The sequence below is a fragment of the Gobius niger genome (genome assembly GCF_951799975.1).
Source record: "Gobius niger genome assembly, chromosome: 11".
Taxonomy (NCBI): domain Eukaryota; kingdom Metazoa; phylum Chordata; class Actinopteri; order Gobiiformes; family Gobiidae; genus Gobius; species Gobius niger.
This window is the reverse complement of record NC_136862.1, coordinates 14,456,745-14,481,573: the sequence shown is the minus strand read 5'-3', so window position 1 is coordinate 14,481,573 and position 24,829 is coordinate 14,456,745. Positions and strand designations below refer to the sequence as shown.

The 24,829-nt window shown below is 40.3% G+C and overlaps 3 protein-coding genes across 3 annotated transcripts; 1 reads left to right on the top strand and 2 right to left on the bottom strand.

Annotated features, from left to right (window-relative positions):
* Positions 1 to 2,068: 2,068 nt before the first annotated feature.
* mpp1 (MAGUK p55 scaffold protein 1) lies at positions 2,069 to 10,404 on the bottom strand. The gene is made up of 12 exons (XM_079566454.1): positions 10,032 to 10,404; positions 6,963 to 7,085; positions 6,810 to 6,888; positions 6,429 to 6,514; positions 6,276 to 6,344; positions 5,244 to 5,440; positions 4,677 to 4,780; positions 4,525 to 4,605; positions 4,359 to 4,439; positions 4,076 to 4,281; positions 2,751 to 2,825; positions 2,069 to 2,676 (listed from the first exon to the last, which is right to left on the bottom strand). The coding sequence occupies exons 1-12, from the start codon at positions 10,152 to 10,154 to the stop codon at positions 2,500 to 2,502; spliced, it is 1,401 nt and encodes a 466-aa protein (XP_079422580.1). The 5' UTR covers positions 10,155 to 10,404; the 3' UTR covers positions 2,069 to 2,499.
* Positions 10,405 to 11,195: 791 nt separating this feature from the next.
* Positions 11,196 to 15,378, top strand: tmlhe (trimethyllysine hydroxylase, epsilon). Its single transcript, XM_079566205.1, has 7 exons — positions 11,196 to 11,487; positions 11,623 to 11,799; positions 13,717 to 13,996; positions 14,142 to 14,261; positions 14,356 to 14,592; positions 14,843 to 14,981; positions 15,058 to 15,378. The coding sequence occupies exons 1-7, from the start codon at positions 11,361 to 11,363 to the stop codon at positions 15,187 to 15,189; spliced, it is 1,212 nt and encodes a 403-aa protein (XP_079422331.1). The 5' UTR covers positions 11,196 to 11,360; the 3' UTR covers positions 15,190 to 15,378.
* A 2,925-nt stretch (positions 15,379 to 18,303) lies between these two features.
* Positions 18,304 to 21,412, bottom strand: LOC306970743 (V-set and immunoglobulin domain-containing protein 1-like; the record flags this gene model as incomplete). The annotated part of the gene is made up of 6 exons (XM_079566770.1): positions 18,304 to 18,449; positions 18,541 to 18,657; positions 18,738 to 18,893; positions 20,115 to 20,322; positions 21,143 to 21,303; positions 21,379 to 21,412. The coding sequence occupies 6 exons, from the start codon at positions 21,410 to 21,412 to the stop codon at positions 18,304 to 18,306; spliced, it is 822 nt and encodes a 273-aa protein (XP_079422896.1).
* Positions 21,413 to 24,829: the final 3,417 nt, after the last annotated feature.

Genomic DNA, 24,829 nt, shown 5'->3' with positions numbered 1-24,829 from the left:
ACAAATATTTTCACTGAGAACGTCAACAATGTTGGAAATAAACACAACAAGTTATCTTGAGGAAGCGATTACCATAATTACCAAGTGTCTGTTATAAAATATCTGGCATCGTCTATATATGGCACAGTTGACACGGCCATTTTCTAACCCATTCTCAGTGTCATGTGAAAAACATGTCACAACAAACACTGATAAAAATGACACGAGACAAAGTGACAATCCTGATTGAACAAAGTGTCTAAAGGTAGTTTGTTTTTCAGATGTCCGCCCTCGGACCTGAATCGACGACATACAGTAGGAGGCTAGGCTATCCCCACCCCCCGCTGATGGCTGCAAATCATCTCCGCTAGGCCCCAGTCTCATCCACAGCTAATAACATCCCCCCAAAAAATATACAGACTTAATGAGTGAAACGTTCTTCTACAGATAAACAGTTTGTATTAAGAGGTTTTAATAGCTGTTTGCGAGGAGACGCGACTAATGGTTTGGTCATTATGTCCTTGCTGAATTAGCCTAATCTTCACCTGCGAGTAGCTAACACTAAATAACCAAGGGCACTGGACGTGTGTTCAGAAATCAAGAACAAGCCGCTGTAATAAATATAGTTGTGGCCAGACTTTTGGTGTCCGCACAGACAGGGACAGAGTCTTTTCAAACCAGTCCGAACTGGAAAAGTGCGTGCGCGGAGCTACGTTAAAAAGACGAAATGAGCGACTGTCGACGGACCGTGTGGCTTGTAGTCTCTAATAGTAGGCTTCAATAGTGAGACATCTGCGTGCTTAGTAAAAGGACATTGTTTGTCTCTTGTTCTTGTGTTCAGCATCAACATAACAGTTTCTACGTTGTAACAAATGGAGCAGTAAATTAAATTCATCTGGCAATTCATAGTCGTGATGTACCGGAGCCACTGACTAACATGGGGGCAGTGCGCGGATAACCAAGAACCATTCAGCTCCGTTGACACTAGCCGCTTAGCGGGACGTTTTATGACGATCCATTATAACACAATGCTTAAAGTAAAACCACACGCCACAGTCTGTGTACTTACATGTTGTTGGTTGTTGTGAGGGAAGAGCGGTGGTGAAATCCGGACTGGAGATGTTAGCACGTTTCTAGTGCCTGGCAGATGGATGTGGATTGTGCGCTCCTCTCTACCCTCTGGCACCTTCCCTTGGTTATTGTCGCGCTTGCCGAATCTAGGAGGAGCACTGTGTCTTCCACTGAGATACAAAGCCTCGCTTCAAAAGCCCTTTTCTTCCTATTTCTACGGTGATGCGGCACCTGCAGGCTATAATAAGAGCCTGACACAGTCGCTGTCCCTACAGTAATGAAGGTGTAATAAACAGCGCCTGGATTAGCTGGACAAAGATGGCTCGGTGACGTCAATCGCGGCGAGTTTCGCGTTGAAATGGGTGGTCAAAGACACTGCGAATACAGCTTTGTACTTTCCAGAACAGCCGCATGTGTCTGGCTTTGCTTGATTAGGCACCCTGGAAGTATTTTTGATGTGTCACAGCCATGGATGCTTTAAACAGCCCCTACAAGATGCTTATTTTGATAGCAAGTCTGTATGTCAACAAAATGGCGTTCATAGAAAGGGGGTGTGGCGAGACTCCAATTAAATGCTTATTTATAACGATAAATAGGGTTGAGAAATAACATAAAAGTCAATTGTAATAAAATCCACATGTCTTGCCTTGTGTGCTACAGTGTTGATGTTATCAAACAGACATGGTTGTGTTGTCAACTGCTCATCTTTGTAATTAAAGACAATTTATACGTTGCCTACTAATGAGCAATGGACTTAATATAATGTATTAGTCTACAATTGTATTAATAAAAATAAAAGGCAAGACAAATGTAAAAAGTAAATTTATCTAAATGTAACTTAGTCTCAAAAAATAAAATGTGTCAATTTATTTTCTATATAATTTTTGAAGCTACGCAAATAATAGCAATAGTGCAAAAAGCCTATGACCATGTGGACCATGTGCAGATATATAATCTGCTGCAGTAAATGTGGACGAAAGAACATACACAGCTGAGCATATAGGAAACTTTATTATTTTTTCTTTCAAAGTGCGTTTTCAGTATCCCATGAGGTATACAGTTTAACACTACTACAAAGAAAAACAAAAGAGAAACAAATACACTGTTGTACTGAATGAACTCCTAATTTTACTGAAGAGAATTTACTCACAGTTATGGTCATGTTTTGCATGTTCTCACACTGAGTGTCCAAAGGATCACGTCACAGTTCAAAGACTTACAGTACATGTGTAAACACCCATACAAAGCATTTCCTGATAAAGCTTTTATTTTAGCAAAACAACCATTCAACATATTGCTTTCTTCACATAGGATACTTTGTGCAAACGTTATCAATGAAATTACACTCACCCAAAATAAATGTGCCCTCACTTCAGGCAGTCCTAACTGAGATTTTAAGGAGTGATATTGCATTTCAACAAACAAAAGGCATTAAACTTGAGTGAGACATCAGTACACCCATGACACTGGGACCCACTGTGGAGTGGAGCAGGCATTCTCTATGGCCTCCTCCACACCCTTCACGCTCTCATCCACGTCATTGTTGACCAAAATGACATCAAAAAAGTGTCTGTACGTGGACAAAATGGCATCGGACTCTTTCTGGATCATTTGCAGAGATTCGGTCTGAAAGACAATGTTAAGAGGAAATGTATAAATATTTGCAATGATTTGGAATCATTCATATCTGGATAAATTACCTGAGGTGCAGTAGTGGTGGGAGCAATAAACACCACTAGAGGTGCAAAGTCTGCCGTTTGCACGATTTTCAAGGTCTGTAGAACAATCAAACAGAAATGAACAAGGAGTTTTGTTTAGAGTGTGCAAATGTTCATGGAGTTCTAGCTATATCTGTTAGAGAATTAACTATGGTGTTCAAGAGGATAGATGAAAAATAGGCAGCAGTCTGGATGCCTTTTTTTTTTTTTTACCAGACCCTCGTACTTACTGCGATTCGTACCAGGGTCTGGAACTTCACAATTGAGCTCCGTTATCAGGTGGGAGGGGTGAACTCCTTTGAAACGATTGGCTCTGACTTTCACTAGCGTTTGGTCGTGACGTATGTAATGCGCCCGAGCGAGTGAAGCATCTATCAGCTATGCTCTTGGGGGGGATTCCTTGCACTTTCCAAGGCTTCAATTTTAATTTCTGGATATTTGGGAGCCGAGCCAGGGCGGATTGAAGAGCTTCTATTTCTTTCGTATACGCCCTCGCTGAATGGCAGGTAGAAAGTCGACCGATGTAACGCAGCCACTGAGATCAGACCCAGACGTACATGTAGGGAAATTATAATTGACCGGACTTTACAGATGGCTAAGGCCAGGCTAGGATGTCTTATACAGGAGATGTTTATTGATCATGGGTACGGGACCCGGAGACATGAACTCGAGACATTGCGCTAGTCCTACCATTCAAGTGTGTCTATGCTTCCAGAGAAAGGGGATAAAAACCCTCTCAGGGGCGTCATACTGATACAAAAGCAAACATTCAGTGGCTGAGAGTCGGCGCCTGAGCACCACAGTCAAGGCTATGACGGAGATAGTACGACTGTTCAGCCTGACCCAGTATGATAAATAGCAATTTAATGTTATCCTCTAACAATATACAAAGTGGGAGTTCTTCGAATCACTATGGTTTGAACTTTGCAAATTGGACAAATGTTCTTTCCTTTTGTGGGTACGTTGTTCTAATTACTTTAATGTCATAACAAACCCCAAATGTTCACTGTAGTCGATACAAAATATAATATGTATAGTGCATTGGTTCGCAAACTGTGGTATGTGGTGGTACTTGGGCTTCTTAAGGTGATACAAAGAGGCAATTTTATTTTTATAAATGCATTTGTGTTTTTATGTGTGTTTTTCTGTTCAGAAGACATCATTTAGTCCAATTTAAGTTAAACCTAGACTAGGTTTGGTCCTGATTTTATCTTAATCTCGGCCTGGTGGTGCGGAAGGTCAAATACTTCATGAGAAGGCACTTGGCATGAACAGTCTGAGAACGACTGATATAGTGTGATACTAACCTGTGGTTCAATATCCAGCAGTGCGATTTTGCCTTCCTCGTGAATCTTATAGATGGTCTCAAATTTGGTACCAAACATGTTTCCCTGGAAGCTTCCATATTCCAGAAACTCATTTCCGGTTATGCATTTGGTCATTTCTCTCTCAGTGGGGATGAAGAAGTATTCCTTTCCATTCTCCTCCTCCATCCTCTGGGGTCTTGTGGTATCTACATTTTAGGGACATCAAGCATTACCGAGACATTCTCAAATACCGAAAAACATAATATACTGTAGATGCACTCACGCGGGGCAGGATAAGAAAACTTCTCAGGGTATTTGGTCAGTAATGCATTTTTTATGTTGCGTCTTCCAACTCCTGGTGCACCTAAGTAAATACAAGGATGAAACATTGTTATTGATGTATTTGACTGTAAATAAGACATTATGATTCATGTTTGCACTAGGATTACCAATCAGTATAAGTGTTTTCCTATTGAAAGCTGGAAGTCGGACAACCTCTTCATATGAAATCACATCCAACTGGTCAAAAACTGCAAAAGGAGATTTGATTGATAAAGAAATCTTGCAGCAGAAGTACAATACGCTGTGAAGTCATTCTCACCAGAGCTGTGCTTGGCCAAATACTTGTCTTTGCACTTCTTCTTCTTCCCAAATGGGCTGCAGGATGGCGTTCCTTCTTTGGCTTTACTTTTACTCGCCTCTCTCCTACAAAAGAAAAAAACAAAACACATACACATACACGTAAGCATTTCTGAATTGCTTCACTGCAGGCCAAAGTCTTTGTCTATTTTTTATTTTGTTGTATTTATTTACTTGAAGAATTTGGGCCAGCTTCGCACATAACATTTCTATTTATGGGTAAAACTAGAAAAAATTCTCAAATTCAAATTCCTAGACTGGTTCATTGAGCTTAAGGTGATTTTTAAATTTTCTTTCCAGACCTTTGCCAGTACTTATTGTATTCAAAAGCTAAATAAGATATCCCAAAACCTTCATCCACCGTTTACTGTAGATTTTGGCATTTTTGTTAATATAAAATGCATTATTATATTAGAATTAGAGCTACACCTTTTCCTCACATTTATGTCGGTATAAAGGATTTTCTTTGCCTTCAGTGTCTCGCCTCGACATCAGTTTCATTAAGCACATGCAATATCATATTCCTTACCATTCCTGCAGCTCTGGGGAAGGTATGAGGCCAGCAAAGTCCGCGGTGCTGCTTTCCACTCTGCCCTGCCACCAGTTGGGGTCCTGCTTGTTGATGATGTGAATGATGTCGCTGGTCCTAAATTTCAGCCCCGCCTCTTTACAGGGGATGAGGTCGTCCTTGGAGGGGTCATAGTCAAACTGAGCCCTCATGTAGGTCTACGCAAAATGGTTACACATCCAAGGAGTTAACAAAGTATCCATATTTCACGGTCAAAGGTTACTTTTGTTACAGGCTTAGTTTAAAAGAGTAAACTGTAGATGCCAATGGGGTAATTTACCTCAAGAGGAAGCTCATGTGCATTTTATTATTATGGATTATGGATCTGTCTGATTGTGCTTCTCTCCAGGTAAATTATCCCAGTCTGTTGGTAATCTCAGATCACCCAAGTGATGTTAGTGTGCTGATGGTTAGTATTCACTGGGGCGATGTGGGAAACCAATACGTCTCTATATTAATATGTGGATGTTACTATGAGGTTTAATTGACTACAAAAGGCACTCTGCCATCATCATTCAGGACCCCCTTGAAAAAGAGATGGTTCATTTCAACAGGGCTATCCTTGAAATAAATCCAATCATCAACCCCACAAACTGGAGTCAAAAAAAATGCCAAGAATTTAGAAAACAAACTGTGATTTTTGAGGAATAGTTCGAACCATAATTTGATTCTTCTTTTCGTGGCAAAATGAGCAGTTTCCAAGAATTCCCTTTTGTATGTTGTATACCGGTTAAAAGTGATGAGGCCAGATGGCAGAGTGAAAAAGTTAACCAAGTGTTTCCAAACCACTTAAGTTCTTGTTCTAAGTCATAATCACCTGAAGGTTCATTGGCTAACAGAGGATGTACCTAATAAAATAAAACGTTTTAAGAGCAATTTGTTATCCGCTTGCGTTAATATAGCATTTAAATCAAATGTCACAAGTACAAAACGCAACACAACAAACCAAATCACTGCACAACTCAAGACAAAGCACACAGTGTGAAAGCTTACCTCGCAGATTCTAGATCGACTTGGTTGGTTGGGAATAACCTTCAAGGTGACGGCTCCATTTGTTTCTCTCTAAAATAAAACATCAATTTTGAACACAATTTTTTTTGTTTTGTTATTTATTTATTCAACTGGCGACCAACCAAACAATCTTACCAGGACCTTTTGGAGATAATCTACCGAATGGTTTGCTACACTTTTACCATTGATTTCCGCTATCTCATCTCCTTCCTGCAAAGACCCTGAAGGAAGAAATACTTTTTTAGCATTTATTTATTTGTATATCTTTGATTTAATATATTATATTATTTGTTTTAATAATAATAATAATGCATTGTTTTTTATATAGTGCTTTTCTGGACAGCTAGCATTCATCATTATTTAATACTATCTCCATGCATAATTTATTGGTGCTTTTCATAGGCTGATCGATCATTTCAAAACACTCAGACAGTAAGTGTTATGTTAAAGATATACAATCGTCTCATATTCCAGCATGGTAACTTAAGGCAGTAGAATCATTTCAATAGATTGTACCTTGTCTGTGAATCATGCCTCCATGTAATATTCTGGCCACGGTGCATCTCTGTTTGTCGTTCAGTTTGAGCGTCACCCCCTGCAAAGGCACACACGCCACAGTGAAAAGGAAATCCCATGTGTTTGTTCTTTACAGTTTGATATAAAACATACCAACGGCTCAGAGGGATTCTTCTCAAAAATCACTTCTCTCATCTTGGTCATCTCTTTCCCGTTCAGATGTCCAGCGCTGCCGTTTGTAAAAACCTCTGCTCCTGAGTTTTCAAGCACCTCAGCCTGTTTCAACACAAGCACACATGGCGTCATTGCATACATTGAGTAGGAAAGTAGATTCACAGAGTCCAGGTTTATAGCTATTAGTTAGGTTTTCCATTGCATTTGTAGACTGGCCACATCTTTGCCCTAATGGCTACAGCTATGATAAGGTTTGACATATGTTGGAAGTTAATAATTAGTCCAGTCAAGAGACACCTGATTAGGCACATTCATTGTTCTGGCCGACCAGGTTAACGTGGTCATACCACTAGTGCCAAACAGCAATGAGTGATATGTAAAGACACTATATTTATATGACATTACGGCCAAATTACAGAAAAAAGTTGAGTAACAGTGATATAGCAGTGATATGTTCAGATGTAGATTAGATTTGAAACCCACCATACTGAATTAAATGAATGATAAAAAGGAAGCCAGTGGAATAATAGTGAAATAGTCAATACCATCTTTATACATGCTAAATAGACTATTTTGTTTTGTGCGATCATTGGGTGTGTGACAGTTTATCTCCCATGTGTCGCCACCAGGAAACCCTTTGAACATAGGTAAATGCCAGCTGTGGGTGTGCAGGATGCATCAGAGCAAAACGCCTTCAACACAAGCACAACAAATCCAGGAAAAAGTCAATTTCCTTTCTTGACTACGTAAATGAGAGTAACAGCAGAAGAAACAGGAAACTCTTGGGACTGTACAGATGCAAAGAACATGATTATAACCAAACTGTATTTCATTTTGGAGATCCATATATCTACTTTATTAGCGTGGCTGATGTGAGGAAACAAAGTGCATTGGGCTGGGTAAAAGGCTTTATGATTGAGCTAACATCAATGTGTTTACAAAAGCATTAGTCGAGCTTTCAATCCTGTTCAAGGTTGTTCTTGCCCAGACTTGCACATAATATTATGCAGTATGTTGCACCGTCAGTGTTATATGAAAGCTGTTAATCTTGTGTTGACATCTACTTGGATGATATCTAAGGTAAAACGACATGTAGAGATGATTAAGACAAAAAGAGGAGTTAGAGTCAGTTAATGTAAAGTCATGATAACTACAGGTAGGACTGGTACCGTTAAACAATATCAGTATGGTATCAAAAAAAAAGTTTAGGTTCTACTAGAAAAAATCGAAATATCAAATGCAAGTACCGAAAAGAAATATGATATCCTTAGAGATCAAGTTTTGATGCTGTTGGTCCAGGGACAGCGTCAAAGGAAGATACTTGGTTGTTTTAGCTCAAATAAAGAAAAGAGTCTTACACAGCCAATGGAGGAACGAATGATCAGTGGATCACTTTTCCACAGGAAATGACATCACCTCAGCAGGACGCTTAAACTCATCCAAACTAACCACTACCTAACCCAAATCATTACCTTAAGGATAGTGAACTCCACTATCCTTAAGGTTAGGAGGTGTTTTATTGAGATTAAAGGGACTAAACAGAGTTTAAAAACGTAAAGAAAATATGTATTTTCCTCCCCCTACATGTTCCAGCCTTGTCCTAAGGTGTAGAATGAGCCCAGACCTATTCTAAACTGCCTCTAAAATCCTGCACTGTCACTCAAAAAGTTGTTACTTCGGGTCCAAAATTGCCTTCAAGCATGAGTTTATTATAGAAGGTGCAATTACACGTATGACCTGAGGTGGCAGTAGTGAGTGATGGAGAATTATAGAGTTAATTCAGCCTTCACACATGCTTTGCAAACTTTATCATATTGTACTGTCAAATGTAGAAGGTCAGTGCCCAAATGTTCCCCATTAGACAGTACAATATGATAAGGTTTGCAGGGCATGTGTGAAGGCCGAATTAACTCTATAATTCTCCATCACCGAGTATAAAATAGCCAACTTGCAATTGCATTTAACCTTTAAAAAAAAAGTAGAGGTGACATAATTTCCTGTAGAGCTCTGGAGCTCCACTGATCACCTGACTCTCCATCGGCTACATTTAGACTCTTCTCTTTATTTGAGCTGAAAGAACCAAGTAACAACTTTAGACCCTCTTGCAAATAAATGATACAAATTTAAAAGTTTAAAAATCTATTATTCTGTTTTATGGTTCTGGATGACAAATATTTTAGCATACATTTCGGGAAAAAAAGTATTGTTCAGATATCGGTATCATAAACCAAGTATCATTAAAGTAACTGTATGGGATCAAATGTAACGGTACCCAGCCCTAACTACAGGTGTGTGGTGTATTCAAATATGTGTCCACTTCAATCTAAAGGCCAGGCTATGTGACCTACAGCCTTATTTCTCTCCCCAATCATCAAGAATACAGAATGCTTGTGCTCAAGGCCATGAAAGTGCAAAATGCTGATGTCAGGAGTGGAGTTTCCTCCCTTCTGCTTCACCCACTGCTGACTTCTCAAATTTATGATAAGGGAAAAGTACAAAATGTTGCACCCTTAGAGTTACTGAGTGTGAATGTCCGGGTTCTTAAACCACCTGAAAATGTTTAAGATTAGCTGTTTTTCTGTCCTGAAAGGTCATCAAGTATCTGAATTCCGGACACACAGTAAACAAGTCTCTTATAACCCCAGGTGACTCTACCAGAGGCCCCTGCAAATCCCACTGTTATTTTAAGACGATGGCACGATTTGTAACATTGTAACATTAGGCTACCAAGCTGCAGTGACATGGTGCATAAGTGTTTTATTTCCCAAAATCTGTGTTCAAATGCAGAAGTGAATCTGCTTATTCAGTGTCTGATTTGCATCATGTTGACCAGTGTGGACAAGTTGTCAGCCGATGAGTTGACAATCTTAAAAATAGGCGACAGATGGGAATATATTGTTAATATTAATACATAAAGATGCAGTAGGCTGTTGGTCTATTTTTGTTTTGCAATAAACACTAGTCATGTGTCCTTCCCGTTTCCCGGAAGCAAAGATGCAGTCTGTACCAAAATGCAGGGGCGTAAAATAGGAATAAAGCGCTTATTACCTTGTCAGACTTTGGTTTGTTTTGAAGAAGTTGCTCCAGGTATAAGTCGGAGAGGGCTGTCCGGACGCTGCTGAGCGGCTCCAGAATGGCAGCGGGTTCGTTTTTATTAGATTTTAACGTCATTTTCCCCCTCAGATAAGGACCCTATGAGACCGACGTGCCCCTGCACAAAGTCCACGGGGGCTGACCCGTATATTGCCACAGGAGAGAAAAGACGAGCTGATAAAGAGACCTGAGGGTGTGATAACGCTGCTTCAGATAAAGGTCCAAGGTTCGGATCAGCAGCAGGTGACGGACACGGGCTGTCTTTACGCGTACACCGCTGACAAAGCAAGTAAACACGCAGCAACTGAGGGGGCTGGCTTATGCGGCGTTCAAGGGCTCACTGTACCATAGGAAACGGCACTGTTCTATATGACAAATCACAGACACATCTACAGTAGTTCCGTGTGTACTCAAATCCTAATGATAATTGATACTTAAAAACATAATAATAATAATAATAAGCTATGTGCAACCATAACTGTTATTCCACCATTTGTAGATTCGTGCCTTCAAATGAAAACGGCCTTTTCCCGTTTTTTCCAAATCATGTGAACGCACAGTTCCGCAACGTATTACAGTAAAGCTACGTTAAGAGCAACGACAAATGTAAATGTGTCTATGTATAGTGTCTATGCAAGAAAACAAACAAATCAACGACTGCAGTGGAGATAATATTCTTTACAAAGTGACAGGGAGCATGTGGGTCACATAGGCTCAGAGCCTCGTGGTTAGAGCCCCTCTATTCGAGCGTGTTTAATGTCGCCTTATAACAACAAAATTACCATATTATTATAGCCTAGAGTGTGAAGAAGTAATTAGCCAAGCCAACATACGCATGTTTTCTGTGGGTCTCCAGAGGGAGCTCGTGTGCAGCTGTTCCCTTTCTCAATCGCTCATGTTTATTTTGTTCCTTAAGTCCTTCAAGTCATCAAACAACATCATACTTCTTGCAGTGTTCCTTTGTTCAGATGCTTTATTTTATTTATTTTTTATTTGAACTCTATTCCCTAAATATTCAACCAGTGCAGGGCAGACTCATCCCGGATGTAAGTTTTGCGCATGCGTTATCCCGGTGTCCGTCTCATAAACATAACAGACAAGTTATATCAAGTTTTTTTTTCTCGTGTTTAATTATTTACTCGACATATATATGACAGGGTGATGTCGTTTACACTGTCCCTAAACTCATCCAGTGAAGTGGACTAAAAGAAGGAAGTAAAGTCTGATTAGTTCAGTTCACTTTTTCCCAAGTTAGTACTGAATTTGCTTAAACTGCCTCACGCGATGCACAGATCGCTTTTGCTCCGTGCGTCAAAACGCGCTCAGCTTTTCCAGCGCGTCAAGACGCATGTGCCACGAGCGAACAAGAATCACGCTGCTGCGACTGTCAATCTATTGGACGACTGTTTAGGTAAACTGCCCATATCGGCTAAAATTGTATTATTTTAATAAGTTGCAGTAATAGTAGTACTAGTTGTGGCCTAGTAGTAGTATTTCAGTTATTATTAGTATTATTTTTAATTTTTACTTGGATCACAAACTATAGCGCTGAACTACGATGGGACAAACATGCATCTCAACTATGTCTGGCTACGGGATCACTGCCGCTCTGAGGGATCCTTCAACGCAGTAACACACCAGCGAAACTTAGACACCGCAAGCATTGACCTAAGCATTCGTCCGACCAGCACCAAAGTTGAAGATGGTCAGCTGCTCCTTGAATGTAAGTTTTCTTTACTTTTTTTCCCTTTATTCCAAATTAAAATGATAAAAAAGACAGAAAGTCCGTAATGGAAATACTTTTATTTATTTTATTTATTGGTTTATTTGGTCGGGACAGTGCATGTTAATGAACATACATGGGTACTTTGATCCATGCAATGTTCTCTACATGGTTTTGTTTATTTGATAAAGAGTGTGCATTTCGCCGTAAATACATACAGTGATATAATCCACTCTGTGTCTCTGATTGAAATGTGTGTTGGAGAATGCTTCCACAAACATCCTGAGCTGATTGGCACACGGCTTCCAGCACAAGTTTCCTCTGCAGAAACAAACAACAAACTTTAATCTAAGCAAAAACCTTTCTCTTACTTTTACATTGATGTTGGTTAATGAAAGGAAGGTTTTACATTGATCTGCAAATACCATTCTCTTGCATTATCTTGATTTAAATATGATCTGAAATCCACATCACTTGATGATTGATCTCACAGTGGAAAAATGTTCATTCTCTTGTCCTTATTGTGGGGGGAGGGGTACATAATACAGAGCAAAATATAGTGGCCAGGTAGCAGGTTTTGCATATATCACATATGAATTCCTATACTGTACATGTGAATTGTGTAGCCTGACAGCGATGGGGATGAAGCACCTGCAGGAGCGTTCCTTCCTGCACTGAGGGTGCTTCAGTCTGACGGAGCTGCTCAGCAGTTCAGTGGGCAGCACAGGACTTCCTATCCCGCTCTGTGCTGCCCAGGGTCCAGCAAATGACAGCGTAGACTTGAGGATATCACAGTCATAGAAAGTCCTGAGCAGAGGCCTGCACACTCCAAAGGACTACTTGTTATAGATTGATATGCTTAATGGTTTACTAAATGTTTGAAATGTTTGTATTGTGGTGAATAAGCTTTTGAGAGATTGTTACTTTAAACTTATTGTAACTCTTTAATATCTGATCAACATTAGTCTATGGCAAAAGCATAAAGGAGGAGTTGTTTAGCCCAAAGGTATTTTTAAGTAATTTTCGCATGGAGTTTTTTTTCTTTTCTTTTTTTGCCCTTTCATGCCCTTTCAAAAAAAAAAAAAAACTTTTAATGTCCCCTTCAAGTTTTATCATAGCTTCATCACTATCATTTAAGGCTCGGAGGATTTCTGCAGGTCAATCATTCAGCAGAAGTTTCATCACCCATTAAACCCTTGCAGGCAGACAGTTTTAATACTGATGCAGCTGCCTGACATATGCTACAGGAGCAAACAGCTGACCAGGCCAAAGAAGCTCCCAGTAAGGTGCTTTACCAAGTTATCAAATCAAATGTGGGACCAAATAGGGAGGGTTTTGTAAGGAAAATGCCTTATAAGAAAAAGGTAAAGCAACATGGATGGTTATGATAGCTTTTACTATTACTACTATTAAGGTAAGGTATACTTTATTGTCCCTGTAGGGAAATGTGTCCTCTGCATTTGACTTCCCCTGCGATGCCGCTGGGGCAACCCGTAAAGAGCAGTGGGCAACAACAGACCTATATCACCTTTATGGAGCCAGGCTGATGGTTAGTATCACCTGGCTGGAGGATTCACATATTGTACATGTTTTTAGTGGTAGGAGAAACAGGAGTAGAAGGAGGAAACCTAAGCAGACACGGGGAGAACGGGGCAAACTCCACACAGAAAGGCCCTGCTTGGGGATTGATCCCGGGGACCTTCTTGTTGTGAGCTGCTGTGCCTCCGTGCCAGAAGCTCCTTTGTGAGTTGGGAGCGCTTCCATTCAGCAATACAATGGAGCCTCAGGTTTTGTGAAGAAGTCAAACTGTAGTTGGCCGTGTGAAGGTCTTGTGATTGAGGGCTTTTGAGGGATTTGACTTAACTGGTTTTTACTCTTTGTGATTTATTTAATCCTTGGTATGTATCATCCTTACAGGGCCTGACAGTCATGTGACGAGGTATGATTTGAGCTGGCTGGCTGTGAACAGCTATGAAGGAAAGCAGAATAGCATTGTGCAGCCACGTGTGCTGTGGAACTCTGACATCTATAAAAGTGCCAATGTGCCCCCATCAAAATGGGAAAAATTCATGAGCTGCAAAGATGAACGTAAGAAGTTCCTTCAGAACTACCTTCTGTATGGGATTGCATTTGTAGAGGATGTCCCAGCTACAGTGGAGGCCACAGAGGAGGTTTCTCGGAAGGTCAGTCTTATCAGGTCAGTGACTTGATATGTTGAGAACAGTATTGTTTAAAATGTTTCCACTTACGACCTCTTTAAGGTTTGGTTTATAATCAGATGATCAAATCTCTAATCAAATATGTGCATTGCTAAAGCTGTCATATGTGTCTTAACTGACTAGAGAGACCATGTTTGGGGGAATGTGGACCTTTACATCAGATAATTCACGTGGAGACACCGCATACACTCAGTCTGCCCTAGACCGCCACACTGACACCACCTACTTTCATGAACCCTGTGGGTAAGTCAATCATGAATTTACTCAAAAGCACTTTTTGTGTGTGATAAAACGTGAGAAGGAGGCAGTGACTGCAGTTGTGCTTTATTTGCTCCAGTATTCAAGTTTTCCACTGTCTCAAGCACGAAGGTACAGGCGGGAGGACGTTGTTGGTGGATGGATTTTATGCAGCTGAAAAACTTCGACAGAGTTCTCCTGAAAATTTTGAGCTCCTCACTGAAATCCCCATAAAACACGACAATGTGGAGCGTACAGGCAAGCACCTAAACCACATGAGAGGCATCGGACCAGTGCTGCAAGTCTATCCATGGAACAAAGAGCTTTACATGATCAGGTGTAATGTAATACTAACTGGACTGCATGACATAAGAGAGATAAAAGTTGATTGAATGATCCGATAATGTGACTAAAACAGACCCAAAATTCAATAAAACATTTTAGAATTGAGTTATAGACTCAAAGAACATTGTGTAAATGGATGGATATTATATTTTTTTCTTAAATCCTTACTTTATGGATATTACATCAACAACATATTTGCAACATACTATGCAGCTCTAATCACTAAATATGTGTTTTTACAGGTACAACAACTCTGACAGATCAGTGATAAACACAATCCCTCACCATGTTGTTCAGAGCTGGTACGTGGCACACAGAGAACTGACCACAGAGATGAGGAGGCCACAAAATGAGCTGTGGGTCAAACTCAAACCCGGAACTGTAAGACGCTTTCTTCAACTGTTACAACTGAGTACTGTAAAATTCCTCTAATTCCTTCCTGTATTTTGCTCCTAAGGTCCTATTCATAGACAACTGGCGTGTGATGCATGGGAGAGAGTCTTTCACTGGCCACAGGCAGGTCTGTGGATGCTACATGACCAGAGATGATGTGCTCAGCGCTGCTCGAGTCTTAGGGCTGCAGGTCTAACACTAACAAGGCCTTAGTGTCACCTGAGACCTCCGGCTTTTACTGGGCCTTCAGGACATAACGTGCTGAAACTGGCTTTGCTGCTTTTTGTCAAATTGACCCCTACAGTATACAAACCTCTGGAATACATTTGGACGCCTACAGCAATTGGTCCTATCGCTGTTTCTATGGATTTTAAGAGTTTGGAAATCCAAGACTTACTATACAAGATTCTCACCTGATACCTCATAATTATAATATAATGTATTGTTCTCTTGTCATTAATGGAGTTGGAGTTGTTGTTTCTGCTTTTGTCTCTGTGAGCGATAAAGGCGTCTTCACTGTCCAAAAAACCTTGACCAATCAGAGGTCTGCTCATGTATTCATTGTAAATATTCCTACACTGCTGTGAAATTGTAAAAGGTAAAAAACATTTGAATAAATAAAGTAATGTTGCTGCTAAATTGTAATTTTTTGCCTCATACATTTGACCATCTGAGATATTAAAAAGGATTTTATGTTAAGCTAAGAACCCCTTTGTGAGAGCTGTTTTATCTTCTGAAATTAAGTCTGCTTTCCTGTAAAGCTACTAGACCTCTTCTTTGCTAAATTCAAAGGATGGCCACATCAAGAGTGACAGTTGGTAGAGTGTGGTGCAGGAGATTCCCCTCATGTTGTGCTGATGCAGACTCCCAGCTCAGCTGCAGCCAAGACCTGCCCCGTTGTTTCTGAAGTGCTCACACCTGCTCAGAGTAAAGCAGCCACGTGGGGTGTACATGCCACGTTTTGGCAATTTTGGTATTATTTGGTATCAGCCTTAGGGGATTGACAATGTTAGTCCTTTTTTGGTAGATTTAAGAGCCTTTGTCTCAAGGCAACATAATCTGTTTTTGTTTATTTAACAATGCTGGATGTAGCACATCTAGGTGCCAGCCACCTTTAGTGGGCCCGTTCCAATAAAGCTTATCTTATCTTATCTTATCTGTGAAGTCGTTGCGCATCATCTCGAAATGAACTTCCTCTGTTCTTGCGCTCCCTTGATTCTGGTGCACACTGTCGTTGTGTCATTGGGCAAGACACTTCACCCACCTTGCCTCCAGTGTCTGCGCACACTGGTGTATGAATGAGAGTGTGAACGGGTGACTGTCTCCTTGATGTAAAGCGCTTTGAATGCCTAAAGCAGGTAGAAAGGCGTTAAATGAATTTGACCATTTATTTATTTATTTACCAATAGAGCTGCCTATATGATTGTGTACTTGTATTTCGTTTTTGCTGCTGGAAAGTACTTAAAGTAAAGCACTATATAAATATAGTTTATTTACTTACTTACATACCACATATGACTATAAGTACTGAACAGGCCCATCCCAGCCCGGGGCAAGCACTACCCTTTGCCCTCACACCCAGTCTGATGCCTCTGTTTAACATAATCTTTAAATCCATGGCTCGTTACTGACTAAGCAGTTTTTTGGCAAACTCTATCTAGGCACACAGGACATTTTGTTAATTGCTCACAAACATCCTGACAATTGCAACGTGTCCTCATATTTTTCCTTTTCAAAACGGTCCGTTCTTAGTCATCTCCGGTGCATGACATGAGCTTAACTCATTAACTAGCTAAGTAAAGCTAAGTAAAGTGACTGGACTAATGTGACCAGTTGAGGTTTTGGAAGAAATGATTTTGAGATGCTGGCAATGATTTATAAGTTTATGATTTTCAAATATTGTAATCCAAACCAATATATCTTTATTGACCCACATTTATGGCTGAACTCTTTAACCTTGGAGCACTAAACATTATTGTATAGGAGTTACTATAAAAGACATCTAAAAGAAAGAATGCAGTTAAGGCATTTTAAAACATTTGTTTGACCTTTGACCTTTTTACCCAAGAATAGTCTTCATTTTCCAACACTGAATAATTAGAATGAAGGATATACTCACACAGTTTGTTGCATGTTTGTCAGCTCTGAAACATAATGCTTTCAGAAAACATATCTCGCACTAACATAAAATAAAGTGTGTTATCAAAGCATTAAGGCAGAGTATTATGTTAATGTTTCGCAAAAGTTTTTGGATGACACTCACACATGTGCTTCAAACCCATTCATTTATTTATTGTTTACAATTCCTTAACCTTTTAACTCCCGCCTTTTCTTCAGTTCAGCTTTACCCAAATCTAAAATGTTACAGCCTATAGTGTTGTTACCACGTTGTAGTCACTTTTTTGACATTTCTTCTGTTTGCTTTTGTTCTTACATTTTTGTCACTTTTCTGTTGCTCTTTTGTGGCGTCTGTTGTTTTTTCGTCACTTTTCTGTCACATTTTTGCCCATTTTTTTTAATCACATTTTCAACACATTTTCATCACATTTTTCGTCACTTTTTTGTCACATTTTTATCACTTTTTCATCACTTTCTGTTGCTCTTTTGTCACGTTTTCATCCTCGTTTTCGTCTCATCTTTGTGGCTATTTTTACACTTTTTTCAAGAAGCTTTTAGATTTGGGTAAAGACAAACTGGGGAAAATGTGCTCGGTTCAGGTGGGGGTTAAGAGATTAATTGATGTTGATTAATATGAAATAACTCTATACCACCCATGCCCAAGTGTCAAGGGTCGGTGTCTTCTTTAATCCTTGGAGGCTACCAGTAGCAATTAACCATAAAAAACAATTATAGCAAAGGCTTAGAGCTTTGTAATGAGCCTAATTAATAGCGTGAGTCACTGGTCAAAACTTGCCACTAATTAGGATGGGGCTGAATGAGTCATGAGTTGCAGTGATAGTGATACAATGAGACATGTCAGAACGGGGCTACAACGTACAACTGCTACAATTTATCGGTAAAAAAGGGACAAATTGATAAAAATTGTGCTTATTTCTCGTTCACGCCTGTTGCTGGTCCTCCTCAACGTGGAGATTTACTGGGGTTTCTGTCTGAAGATCTCCATGGACTTGAGAGGCGCGCCCCCTAGTGGAAACAGGGAAAAATACACATTGATTAAATAAGGGTTGCATGATAAAAAATATATATATAAATAATAATGATAATAATAATAATAATAATAATAATAATAATATGAATAATTTATTTTCTATTTGATAATTGCAATTTAGATTGTGTATGTTTGTTTTGTTTACTTCATCTCGGACTCAGACACTTTGACTGCTTTGTATTTGCGCTTCTTCACTGTGTGAGCGACGAACCACACGATCAGCGCGATCAGGACACAACCCAGCAGCGCGCCAATCACTGCTCCTGCAATTACTCCATCCCCCACCTCTGCAAACACACATTTTTTTTAAAGTAAACAACTGAGTATCCGCTTACAACCCTTTGTATAATATGTGGCCTATAGGTGGGTACTGCTTACCAGCGTTTAACTCTACAGTGCAAGTTGAAAACCCCGCAGCGTTGGTTGCATTGCATTGATACTCTCCAAACTCAAACTGAGACATGTTGGCAATCTGAAGAATACCTGTGTCAGTGACTATGGGGAAATAAAACACCAGTCTGAATCAATCCCAACCACAGTGTGAGGTAAATGTTGGTATTAGGACTATTACTGACCTCTGCCCAATACAGGCCTCCGGGTCTTGCTCTGGTCCAGCCTGATCCAGGTGTAGGTGGGGGGCGGACTCCCACCCTCGCTGTGGCAGGTCAGGGTAACCAAGTGCCCTGACTCCACATCTCCGTGAACTGAGCAGTAAGGCTGCGAGGGCTTCTCTGAGAAAGACAAGGGACTTTTCTGTTATTGTTATCTATCTATCTATCTATCTATCTATCTATCTATCTATCTATCTATCTATCTATCTATCTATCTATCTATCTATCTATCTATCTATCTATCTATCTATCTATCTATCTATCTATCTATCTATCTATCTATCTATCTATCTATCTATCTATCTATCTATCTATCTATCTATCTATCTATCTATCTATCTATCTATCCATCCATCCATCCATCCATCCATCCATCCATCCATCCAAATGCACAGCGTGTGGCTTGCTTCTCACTTTCTCAACAAAACAGCGCCATATGCTTCTGAAAATGTTATAAATGTCCTTTGGAGTGAGCTCTGTCCACCACAGCCGCACAGTGTAGTATGAGCAGGTGTATTTTAGCGTACGACACGTGCTGGTGTATTCAGTATGTACAAGGAGGCAGTCACAGCATATAATTTCAACACTAACAATGGAGGCTGCTGCCGTTACCATGGGAACTGTTCAGGATGCTGCGGGTCGTCGTGGTAACTCTGAATGAGGATTCAAACAGAAGTCTCATCACACTGTTCAAGGACATCACATATATATTTGTCTGAGTCACAACGATGATGACTGAATGGAAGGGCTTATGGAAATATGATCATGCCCAAAATATTTGATACGCAGATGGTAGCTAGCGTCAAGATTCGATTATCGTTTGCCACCTTTTGTTTGAATACTGGTCATGGTCCTTGTCAGGTATTTATGACTAAATTAGAAAGTATTAATTATGTTAGAAATCACACAATATGATAAAATATATACGACTATGATTGTAGGTTGTGGACGCGGATAATATGGGACACGTCACTAAACTACAGCACATTAAGTAGCCAGCATTTCATATAAGTTCCATGAAAGGCTCATGTCGAAATAAATCATTTACAATCGAAATACAACATGAGACAGAAAGGAAATTTATACCACATATGTCTATCACCTTCACTTATCAGAGCTCAGGTGCCTGCAGAAGTCTTAATAATACTCTGCTCAGACTGCCTCCAGTCACATTGAGGACCCTGGGGGTTCCCCTGTCTATCTCACATGCCTCCTGCAGAATGTCATTCCCAAGTCACTCACAGACCATCTATCGTGCAATAGGCCCAGATAAGAATCACAAGATCACTTTGTTTGAAACAATAACAGCCTATTTTTAGCTCTGCACATGTTTGTACTCACCCAGAACAGTGACCATGATGCTGACCTCAGACTGGCCGTCCACATCGGGGAAGTTATGCACCGCACATGTGTAAACCCCTGTGTCTGCAGGCTGCATGTTGCTGATGATTATTGAGGCATTGCTGGTTGTGGCTGGAGACAGAGGAGGCTGAAGTCTTCCTTCAAAAGCCTTCGTGATCACATCTTGACCAGACTGGTAATAATACAGCTGAAAGCCAACAAGACATCAAACACAATCTGTAAAGGTTTGTCCCCTGTAAAAGACTTCAACAACAGTGAGTGAATGCTATGTCATTATAATGAATTAAAAGCGCTGATTAAGAGTAACAGTGGGATACACACCTTAGGAGTACAAAAGCTATGACTCATATAAGGCTGTGGCACCGAGGCCGTTGATCAGTAATATTAGGTTAAAGGTCACTTTATTTGTCTTGCAATTTTTGAGAAAACTGTCCCTCATTCAAAGTAAATTCATTCTCAATAAATACTAATAGTTAATAAGAGGGGCATCCTTCTTGTTGTCCAGAGGGACGTACAATTTCACGTGCAAATGGTGCTCTTAATGACCTTAAAATACTCCCCCGAAACGTCACTCGGTGAGCATTAAACAAGCTTGGGAGCTACAAAGTTGTGTGGATCTTTCATTTCTTTATTATTTCTCATTCCTTGATCCTTACTGTAAATGTGCGTGTCATTACCCGCAACCTTAAAATACTCCATAACATATATATATATATTTTTTGGTGGATTGGTGCAGTAGATCACTCATTTCTTTTGAAACATTTGGTAGAAGGTAGAAAAGCGCCAACCCTGTACTGATCATGAATTGCACCTACTGCCAAGTATCTATTTATGCACAAACTTTTGCCATTATTGGTGCACAAACAAACCAACAAAATCTCTAGAAATGAAAACGACTAAACTGGTGATTACAAGTTGCAAATATTTGTGGTATCTTAAACAAGGTCTTTAACACATCAGGCATCATCAACTGGGATTCTGTCATGTAAATCTTAACAATGGGGCACCTGCTGTGGCTTCATGGAGCTCTTGGAGATCATGTCCCACTGAATGATCAGGGCATCGGTCTCCTGGCTCGTCACAAACGTGCACTGGAGCAGCACGCTTCCCCCCGTCGTCACATTCACAAACTTCTGTGGAGCCCTCACTGTTATCAGCTCCGCATAGCCTGTCAGACATTTTTTTTTTCTATTTGTGCTGTTTTAAAAAGAATAAAATGAAAGATATATTCTCTTGAACTTACCAATTAGGGTGAAAAGCACAGTGAAGCACAGCATGTTGCCTGATCCAGAAGCAGCCGTGTTACCTGCAAGCACCTACACCACACTTTCAACAAAGCACTGAAAGAAGGCAAGTCGAGCGTAGAGTATCGGCTAATGGTTACTTTGATAACGCAGTATTTGTATTCCCATGTTTGCAGTAGAGGGTGTGTTTAGGTGGACTTTTGAAAATACATTATTGTGTCCTGAGTTCATGTTGAGCGTTGCGTGGGGGTGACACTGGCTCTCGTCACTTATTCATTTTGGCAGGTGCTCTCTCCTCTCTCCTTGTCTTGTAAGTCATTCCGGGTCAGGGCTCCTTGTGTGGGGAGTAATGTAATTCAATCTCCACCTGGCCTTTATCACTCGCCTCAAGGAAGTGTAAGCCAAAAGCAACATGCAGCTTATCATTGAGGGGGGGTGGGTTGATTCACGGACGCAGTATACAGTGCCTCTCGAAAGTATTCATACACCTTGAACTTTTGCACTCTGAACGTTCACACACAAGTAACAGACAACTGTGAATTGAAAGCAAAATGATACATTATTCCGTTATTTTTCAAAAAATAGAAAAGTGGGGCTTGCATAAGTATTCATACAGCATAAATGAATACTTTGTGGAACCCCCTTTTACTGCAATAACACCAGAAAGTCTTTTGGGGTCTGACTCTACAAGATTTGCACATGTAGAGACTGACATTTTAGCCCATTCCTCTTTACAAAACAACTCAAGCTCTGTCACATTAGAAGGAGAGCGTTTGTGAGCAGCAGTTTTCAGACCTTTCCACTGATTTTCAATAGGATTTAGGTCAGGACTGTGACTGGGCCATTCTAACACATTAATATGTTTTTTATTGAACCATTCCATTGAAGATTTATCTTTGTGTTTAGGGTCATTGTCCTGCTGGAAGGTGAATCTCCGCCCCAGCCTCAGTTCTCTTGCTGACTCCAGCAGGTTTTCCTCCAAACTTTTCCCATATTTGGCTCCATCTATGTTCCCAACTATTCTTACAGTCTCCCCAGTCCCCGCTGAGGAAAAGCAATCCCACACTGGGGACAGTGCACTCAGGACAATGAGCAGTGTTAGGTTTGCTCCATACATAACGTTTTGCATTTGGGCCAAAAAGTTCAATTTTGGTCTCATCTGACCAAAGCAGCTTCTTCCACATGGAGCTGTTTCTTCCATTTGACTTCTAGCAAACTTCAAACGGGATTTCTTATGGCCTCCTTTCAATAATGGCCTTCTTCTTCCACTCGTCCATGAAGGCCAGATTTGTGTAGATACGACTTATAGTTGTCCCATGTACAGATTCCCCCAGCTCAGCGGCAGGACTTCACAGCTCCTCCAGAGTTATCTTGGGGCACTTGGTTGTATTTCTTACCAGTGCTTTCCTTGTTCGGTCTGTTAGTTTAGGTGAACGACCACGTCTTGGTAAGTTGGCAGTGGTGCTATACTCTTTCCATTTCCAAATGATGGATTGAACAGTGCTCCGGGAGATGTTTAAATCTTGGGAAATCTTTGTATAACTTAACGCTACTTTAAACTTCTCCAGAACTTTATCCCTGACCTCTCTGGTGAGCTCCTTGGCCTTCATGATGTTGTTTAGTGACCAATACACTCCGACCATAGCTCTGAGGGCCTAAAAGAACAGCTGAAATTATACTGAGAGTAGATTACACACAGGTGCCCTCTATTTAAAGGTTAGGCCAAGGTGTGAACATTCTGGAGTCATGAGGAATGTTATAAAGGCAATTTAATGCACTCAGAAAATGCTGTATGAATACTTATGCACGCCACACTTTTCACTTTTCTATTTAAAAAAAAATAACGGAATCATGTATCATTTAGCTTTCACTTCACAGTTGTCGGTTACTTGTGTGTGAACGTTCAGTAAAAAAATCAAAATAAAGTCTTTATGTTTAGGGTTGTAAACATGACAAAATGTGCAAAAGTCCAAGGTGTATGAATACTTTCGAGAGGCACTGTACTTAATAAAGGCAGTTTCACCTTTGTCGCTTTCGTTCACACCGTGCTGGCTACAATGCTGCGGGAGAGACAGTGAACAACACATGATTAATCGTGTGCAATTACCGGAGGCTGACATAGGTGATTAGCAATGTAAAAATGTTGATTCAGGGTGACTGGAGGGGTGACGAGGGGTGTGGGTATTGCAGGCGAGAAGAGGGAGACATGGGGCTCATTACTTTAGTGACAGGTCAGGAAGTTCTCACTCTGGGCTCAGGAGCCTATTTTGAAAATAGGAGAAAACCAACAGCATGACTTCTATCTATCGTATTCTAATCTCAAATCTACTGATTTTGCGTCTATTCATGAGTGAAGTTTTCTATTTAAATTTGAATTTGAACAAATGATCAATATTTTCAGTAATAAACTTTAAAGGAACAGGCCACCATTTTTACATACTGAGATATGTTCTTACCTGAGCTTAGACGAGTTGATGCGTACCTGTCTGGTCTTTGTGTGTGCGCTCAGTCACGCAAAACAACCAAAGATGTTGTTAGCATTTGGCCTCTCCCAGTGTATTCCTATAGCTCCAAACGGGGTGAAGTTGGAAGCTACCCCGCTCTTCCATGGACACGCACAAAGACCAGACAGGTACTTATCAACTCGTCTAAGCTCAGGTAAGAACGTATCTCAGTATGGAAAAAACGTGGCCTATTCCTTTAAAAGGACGGGAATGAATACAGGAGTCGAGAAAATCCTGAAATCACTGTGTATGTGCTGTAGCATGGTAACAGGATGGAAATATCATGCCGCATATTGGAATAAGGAAAAATTATGCAGTTTTCCAAAGAATATTAAAGGAATAGGCCACAATTTTTGCACACTGAGATATGGTCTTGCCCTAGCTTAGACAAGTTGATGCGTAACTGTTTGGTCTTTGTGCGTGCGATCAGTCAAGTAAACAGACCAAAGCATTTAGCCTCTCCCAGGATATTCCTATAGCTCCAAACTGGGGTGAAGTTAGAAGCGACCAAGCTCTTCCAGATTTTTCTTGTTTAAATACAGTTACGTGAAAAGTTACACGATCCAAGTCTAGTCACACAAAATTAAACATGTCGATTTTCTGAGCGGATAAAAAGGGGTACTATATTGTACGGCGTAATAATACCTCGGGAGCACTTTGACGTCAGCAGTGAAGTCGAAGTGCTCCTGAGGTATTGTTACAGTCTTTATATACTGGTTAAGATTAGTCATGCTACCATGAAATGTGTCCTGTTTCCATGTAATTACCATAAAAACCAAGTTGTTACACTTTAATTTAGCATGCTATTTTCATGCTTTTACCGTGCTATTACTGCGCAAAAAGGCTAAATTAATGTGTGGAGAGAAGTAAATATAGATCCTGTTACAATCTGAGCTAGGCAGACCCAAACAGAGGACGGAGAGAAAGGTGAGTACAAGATTTATTA